The 8,157-nt window shown below is 38.6% G+C and overlaps 1 protein-coding gene across 1 annotated transcript; it reads left to right on the top strand.

Moving 5' to 3' along the window:
* The first annotated feature begins 1,740 nt into the window (after positions 1–1,740).
* On the top strand, positions 1,741–2,853 carry LOC138054189 (orexin receptor type 2-like). Its single transcript, XM_068900680.1, has one exon. It carries the CDS (start codon positions 1,741–1,743, stop codon positions 2,851–2,853), a length of 1,113 nt encoding a protein of 370 aa, XP_068756781.1.
* The last annotated feature ends 5,304 nt before the right edge of the window (positions 2,854–8,157 follow it).

The raw sequence follows: 8,157 nt of genomic DNA, 5'->3' as shown, positions 1-8,157 counted from the left end.
CTGTCTTGTTTATCCATCCTCTAGCTCCATACGGGTACATTACATTTTGTTTTAAGATCTTCCAAAACACCACTTGCGTTTCAATCTTCGACGCCATTGCAGGTTAATGAAATATTCTACTGTGTCAAACCAGAGAAATCTACGCCTTTCTACTACCCCCCAAAATCCTACCAAAATACGCGCGGCATACTCTACGCACAAAGACACCACTTAGCAAGGGAGTGATAGGAGAGACTTTTCCCGACACGAAAAAAAAAAAAAGAAAAAAGAGAAAACGAACAAATCCCACCCATTTTCCGACTGGGATTGTCATACTAGGCAGATATGCAGAAGGAACAAGAAAGAAAATGTAAAATACTTTTTTCATTCTTTAGCTTTGTCTGTTATTAAGAAGCCATAAGTGGTGCCCATGCTATCATTACTAGACATCTTAAATGGAAAGAAAATGACTTCCTTGACATGTAAAAAACATCAGTGACTTGAGAACCTACATCTGTTCAGCAAGTTTTTCTTCATTTCTTTATGATATTGTTATTCTTCACTTACCTGTTCTCAAAAATCGTAAATCGTATCCCTGCGGATTGTTTTCTTGAAATTAAATAAGAATTTCCGTGCAACTTTAATGACGCTTTTGTTTTATCAGCAAGCAAGTTGTTGCTCTGAGGCAATCACTTTTCCTGTATATGTTTTTTTAGCTGCCTTACGTAATTATGTTTTCTTCTTTAACTTGTTTTAGCTCCTTTTGGTTTTCTTTTTCAGTTTTATTTTTCATCTCTTAATTAAGAAAGGTGATCTTTTTGCGGCATATCGGCAGTCTGTAGTGGATTAAATGAAAGCGTTGTGAGTGTTTTAATGGAAAAACGTATTCGATTCACTGCCACAGTGTTGCGGCTTTCTTTCCCAGAGAATAGAACTGCGCTGATTTGACTAAGCTAACATTTTCCGTTCATCGATCATCCGGAAATTAATTTCCTTTTTTGTACACTGCATTTTGTAATTATAAAAACACTGTGTGATTAAAAAGGCTTGAAGTTATAATTAAATATGGCATAACTATTTCAAAGTATAATCCTGCAATGGGGATTTCTAAAGCAGCACTGGCGTGAATAAGTGACTTATAAGCAGCAGGCTACAATGACCGGCAAGTACACTCTTAAACTCCTTTGAAATCCCAAATCTTTAAATGAAAAATTTGAAAGTTGAGTACTGAATTACAGTCCTAACTGCGTTTTAATTACATTGCTAAAAATGGTGCTTTTATGTCATCTAACAAGTTTGTCATTATCGGTCAAAATTTATTGAAATATAAATTGTATTTGTAATATATATTAACATAACAAATATCTTCCAAGAGTCAATTTTATTAACGCCTAGGTGCTCTTAAAAGCCAGCCAATTTTGATGAACAAATAAAACAGGGACCTGAACGAATGCAAGGTAAATAGAAGAGGAGGAAAAAGGGAGCAAAATTGCTCAGAGTTTCAAGTTCAAATAATGACGCACTTAAGATACCATTTCTTGAAGGACAGGTGATCAAATACTGAGCTAAGAACAGCAAAACTGCGACAGAAGATAATTTTCTTAATTTAGAGCGGTTTCATAATTTTCTTGCCAAAGATGTAATCGGTTCGTAGGAGCAAAAGCAATCTTCGCGATTTCGCCTAAGAAGACTTTCCATATTCATTGCCGAAGCAACAAACGGCGTTGTTTCACTGTTCATACGTTAAAAGAAAAGTCGACGATGGAAGACGTGTCTGGTACAGCAAACAGCACACCCACTTCTAAAGCATATACCGTGTACAGCTTAAGCATCGAGACCAGTGCAAACACAACAAATAATGCCTCTTCGCTGTGGTTACAGAACGACATTAACATAGCCACGGGAATCCAACTTACGGGTGTTCTTTTGCTCTTTCTCGTTTCGTTACCCGGAAACGCCTTGCTGGTAGCAGTATTACTCAAGAACGCCAATCAAAGAATGCGTACACCGAGTAACTATTTCATTTTCAGCATGGCTTGCGGGGATATCATTATCACTGTATATTGCATGCCACAGTTTGCAATAACAAGAGCCTACCAATATAGATGGCTTGTGAGCGGAGTTGCTGGCCTGGCACTGTGTCGTTTATCACTCTTCCTTGGTCAATTATCCGTGATTGTTTCCAATGGTAGCCTGTTTTCTATCGCCGTGGATCGTTTGTTTCTGGTGTTTTATCCACTGAAAAGAAAAATTACTCTTACCAAAGCAAAGTACGCAATTGTTGCAATCTGGTTGTTCTCAATAGTACTCTCTCTGCCACTATTAAAAGTGGCCAAAGTCTTTGAGATAAAGCCTGGATATCTCGTTTGCTTTCTTGATTTCGAGCTGCTGGACTTTATCGTCGTCTACCTCTTGTTTTGCTTCTTCATTGTTATTGCGTTGCCCCTTATGGCTACTATCGCCATTTATATCGCCATCGCGATAAAACTGAACCAAACTAAGAGACCAGGAAACCAACTGCCATCAAATCGAGAGCGAAGAGAGGAGATGAACCACAAGATTCTCACAATGCTCGTAGCTGTTGTCGCTGCGTTGATTGTCTGCCGTCTTCCTCTGATAGTTGTTATCTTATCCTGTATGTTTGGTTCAATAGAAAATTGCGGCCAACATAATGTTGTGTTTGCAGGCTTGTTTCTGATGTACGCCAACAGCGGTATAAACCCATGGATTTACTTCATCTTTAACGAGCAATTTCGCCATGGAGCCAAATTGTTGCTAGAGAACATTTTTCCCTGTTGCTGTAAATCTGTAAACGTAATTGAAGCTGTGGAAACTAATGATGTAGGTATGTCAACTCACCTCCCAAGGCATTGAGGCAGAAGTTATGCACACGATTTAGACGACGGAGAAGTCATCGATAATCTGACTTAAGCATGCAAGCACAAGTTTAACAAACTTTATCGCCATTATCTCATCCATCTACAAACTATCTGACCGGAGATATACACGAACTAAAATTTAAAGCGAAGAGGTTGAAGCTTGGAAAGACAATAGACCTTTTCACTGTTTCTGACGCCATATTGGGTGGGGGGCAAACGCGGCATAAATTAAAGTAAATGTGAGGGATTTTGGTCGATTTCAAACCCCTTTAACTCCGCTGCAAAAAGGCAGATTTCAAACAATTTAAAATATTTTTAGTCGTTTTATTAATATCACTCACTCAACGGAAAATTAAATCATTGCACAAGACACAACCTCTGTAAATGGATATTAGAAATCTCCTCATGTCGCCTCAAATTTCGCGGGAATTTGCATAATTTTGTTTACAAGGGTTTATATGAAATTTAGAAATTTCGTTTGCGGTCGTTATAGCTTGATTCTGATCGCCATACTTCACGAAATAATCTCCATAGAGGTGCTTTTTGAGAGGTATTCTCGCTATCCACAATCGTCAGACCTAAGGGATTCATAATGGTTTAAAGTCCGCAAAATTTCCATACATTTACTGTAATTTAAGTCGTGTTTTCCCCCCAACCAATATGGCGTAAGAAACCGTGAAAAGTTCTATTAAAACTCGTCCCACTTTGTTCACATTTTCCATATAATTTGACCTTTGGTAATATTACATTGCATATTCGCTTGGAAAGGAAAACAAGTGTACAAAAGGACAGAAAGGGAGGGCAGAGCAATTATATATCCATGGTCGAGTTCTCCTCCAAGTCGCCGCCTCGTAGACCGTTTCAACGAAAAAAACCTCAACTAAAACGCCCCTTCGAAATACAACTGCGCTATCAACAGCTTTCGTCATTCTTCAGTGACCTTCACGTAGTGAAATAATGGGACAAGGGTCCTAAAACCTGATTGATTCGCCTGACAGTCTTAAATCAGAGTTCACGTTGTTGATCGCGTTTTAATCTTACAATTGAATAGTTCTTAACATTACTTAACACCTTGCACTGATAAATGTAGCACTTGAAAATTACATACGTCTTACTGCAAGGAAACAATAAGTTATGCAGCAAAATAATACAATACATCACTAACAAGTCTCGTTTTCCATTGTAAAAGCGTATTTTAAAACTTCAGACCAACTAAAAGGAAGTTCATTCCTAACCCTAATCATAAACCCCAATCCTTTATTTAAAGGTGTAAGGAGCAATTATTATTCCACTTTTCCTCTTTTTCCTTTGCAGACTGCAAAACAGCCGCATTTTAGCGTAGGTCGAATTCGTCTCATCAAGCGAAAGGTTTGGAGCGAGGGTGAAAACGAAGAGAGTGACTGGGGAGAAACTCTTTTTTTTCTCTCGCCCGTAGGGTGTGTGAGACTCGCACGCGAAACGAAAGTAAAAACTGACTGTTTGGTGGTCTATTTCCTTTGAGGATATAGTTGAAGCGTAGTGAAAAATTCAATGTACCTATTTTAAATAATAAACATGACATGAAGATGAATTAAACCCAACTGGACGGTCATGATTAAGGTAATTCCTTAGTTTCCTTAGTATTGCATTGCGCATCCCTACTGCGCAAGATTTTCGCGTCATTACCGCGCGCACATGAGCATGAGCGCACACAAAACGTAAGAGATTTCGCTCAAATTAAACCCAATAGCGAAATAAATACTCCTTTTCTCTCAAACGAGCACGGTGACCCCCGATTTTTTTTTTTAGGTATTTGCGAAGAACAGTCTAATAAAGAACATATTTGAAGAAGAAAAAAAGTTTGATAGTAGAACATGAATTTTTTTTTGGAAAACAGTTTCGTACTGGGTGTATTTTACCCAAGGCGAGGACTTCAAGCTAGCTACGGAACTGTCCCAAAAAGTGCACTATTTCCACAACCAGGAAATCAAAGTCGGCGTAAATGAAGCATTACTGCTTATGTAAATAAAAGAAGCTTTATATTCAAAACTAGACCCTCCATGAGGGTACACTGGGTTGCCTGTGGTACGTGCAGCCCCGGAGGGGGGGGGACTCCCATATGGAACACACGGGGATGCTAGTCGGAAAAGGTAATTAAAAAAAGGTAATTAAAAAACCATATAATAAACTACTTACTAACCGAGCTAGCTCGAGCCGTACTGGGGAATATTGGCCCTGGGTCGTTTTTGTACGGACCTCGCTGCGCTCGGTCCGTACTGCCACGACCTCGGGCCAATATTTCCCTGGCAGTACAGCCCTCGCGCTCGGTTAGTAAGAAGTTATTAAGGGGTCACCCAGAAGTCATACCAGCAGAGGCCCTTTGGCTGACAGGTCCTCACACGTTCGTACGACGAAACAGATCCTTTTCTGAGGTTAAAAACCTGGCTACTGGCCTAACTCTTCTTCCTACTTTCCCAACCGCGAGAAAACCGCGGTAAATCAGCCATCGCCAAAAAATGTTTTTTTTTTCTCAAAAAATATTTAAGTTAGGGGGAAAAATACATCATTTTAAAGCTAAGAAAATAAGCTTTCCAACAGCATATAACTTATTTACAGAAAACTGAAACATTTTATAAAAGCGAAAGTTGAACGAAAAAATTTAAGAAAAATAACAGTAAAATATGTTTTCTAGGCAAAATTTGGTCATTTTAGCGTTGATTACGAATTTTTGGATGCAAAACTAATATTTTCTGCAATTTATCTGCCTTCTTGGACATAAATTCGACCGAAAACTGATAAGGCACGAATATTTTTAGATTTTTAGGAATAATAGATAACGTGGTTCAATGCGTAATGTGATAATGCGATAAAAGTGTCAAATTTGCGACCCATTGCTAACGGCAACGGAAGCGATCGCATTACGAATAATTAACCTCTGTTGCCAAAAACCACTCAAATAACCGGTCAGTGTAAAACGCAGACTGCAGACTGCAGACCAGGGATAAAATGCAGACTGAGGGTAAAATGCAGACTGCAGACTGCAGACTGTGGGTTAATAAAATAATAATGAAAAAAGAGTTATAAGAGTGTTAGTAGCCGTTTGTACTTTCACACTGAAACCCCAACACAGCTCCCATCGCTTTGGTTGCCCCACCGCATGTTTTATCGAACTCTGTAAGAATTGAAGCTGTTTGAATCCTTGTTGTTGTTTGAAAAAGGACAGTTTCGTTAAGTGAGTTGCTTTTAGGCAAAGAAGTCACCACCCCGTAATTCATATGCCCAAGATACCGGGTTTTTGTAAGTTTCTTTTTCTGTCAAGTGTGATAAAGTTTGACAATGAAATGAGCGAAGTCAAAACAAAGATCACAATCGCCCAACTCTTGTTTATGCAAAGTCAAAATTTACTCTCCAAGACGCGTACGACGTTATTATCACCAGGTAATTCCATCATTTTGGAAATAGCAGCTACTTTATTATTCATCTGCGTCACAAGTTTTCACTGATTTTGGGGCTCATTTTGTTGAAACTCAAGCACGCTTTCAACAGGCCTTTGAACCCTTCCTGCTTACAGAGCAATACTAAAAAACTTCTCGCATATCACATTTCAACCTTAAGCTCGAAAATTCAATACACAACATGATATTATAATTCACAAAGGCAGAAAATACCACAGAATCCTTTTCCAGCGAAAGTTTTATTGAAACAAACAACATATTTGCTCTTAGAGGCGAAAACCTCTTCCTATTTCATTGCGTGCGTGAAGACAAGAAACTCAATTGTGTCAGATTACCGTCTACTTCAGGTAAATACTGCTCACTTTGATTTGATCATGACTAAAACACCACACGAGTACATACGGGTAACATACGAGTAACATACGGAACATACGGATACATACGAATACATACGACTAACATACGACTAACATACGACTAACACACGGATACATACGACTAACATACGGATACATACCAATACATACGAGTAATACGAGTGTTTTTCTCATAAACTAAGCTCTAATTATAAGCCTTGTAAGCATTTTTGCACGTCAGCAAAAACGTTCCCCCCCCCCCCCCCCCCCCAAGGCTTTCGTTACATTTAGTCACAGTAAAATAAATTCACATGGAGATGACAATATATTTTGGATGTCGCTGACGTCTATGACGTCATCAGATCCGCCATCTTTATTTCACTTTTTCACCTTAGTTGCCTTTTTTAATGGCAAAAAAAATCAGTGCGAAATCAAGCCAGAAAGCTTAAATGTAACCATGTACATGTAAAAATGTAGAAGAATGTTCAAAAAGGGTTGAATTTTGGGAACAGTTGACACATTAAAATATCCGCAAGCAATAAACGAACAGCTGCTTAAAGTTTCAGCAACAGAGTAGATCTCCTTTCCAAAATTTGCAAAATCTGAGGAAGGTGGCATCCAACCCTTTCTCACCTCATTTACAAAACCCTGAGGGGGTGGCATCAATCACACACACACACACTTCATATCAGAGGTCCAAGGGTATGCATTTTTCGCATCGTGATACCAGGAATTACAAAGCTATTAAAGCCGTCAAAAGCTCTTAACAATTCAAGAAATATTGAAACTTTCCTTGCAACACTGAATAACTAAATATTTATTGACGGTATTTAAACCCTGTTGTATTGATTGGCAATCAAAGTTTCACTAAACCTGCAAAACTAGGCAATAGAACAAAACATTTTGTCTTTACTCTGTATGTCAGACAACTGATTATTACACTCTTCAATCTGTTCAGTGCACGGTAAAGATAGAACGCGTGAAGACCATCCACTGCGCGACAGGCTATTTTTTGCGCACATCAGATTACCAGGCATGACCCCCAGGCCATCAGTTTAATATCAAATATCTTTGCTCTTGTAACGCAAACTTTCCTTAGTCGGGGAAGTAATGCGTAATATTTTACTTAAGTTGTCGTTACTTTGCATAAAAATTTACTGGTATGAATTTTACGCGTACATTTTCGTATTTTTTTACTCGTATGTATCCGTATGTTAGTCGTATGTATCCGTATGTTAGTCGTATGTATCCGTATGTTAGTCGTATGTATTCGTATGTATCCGTATGTTCCGTATGTTACTCGTATGTTACTCGTATGTTACCCGTATGTACTCGTGTGGTGTTTTAGTCATGATCGATAGATTGTTGTCGAAGTCCAGTACTCGTCGCTTTTGAGATTCACGCCTAGTTTATCCAACTGACTTTCCATTATTGAGCTCCATAAGGGTATATTTTGTTTAAGGATCCACTAAAACGCCATTCGCGTTGCATGACTTTCGATGCCATTGC

This window comes from Montipora capricornis, chromosome 6 (assembly GCF_036669925.1).
Source record: "Montipora capricornis isolate CH-2021 chromosome 6, ASM3666992v2, whole genome shotgun sequence".
Classification (NCBI taxonomy): domain Eukaryota; kingdom Metazoa; phylum Cnidaria; class Anthozoa; order Scleractinia; family Acroporidae; genus Montipora; species Montipora capricornis.
The sequence above is the reverse complement of the archived record's forward strand: the minus strand, read 5'-3'. Positions and strand labels throughout refer to the sequence as shown.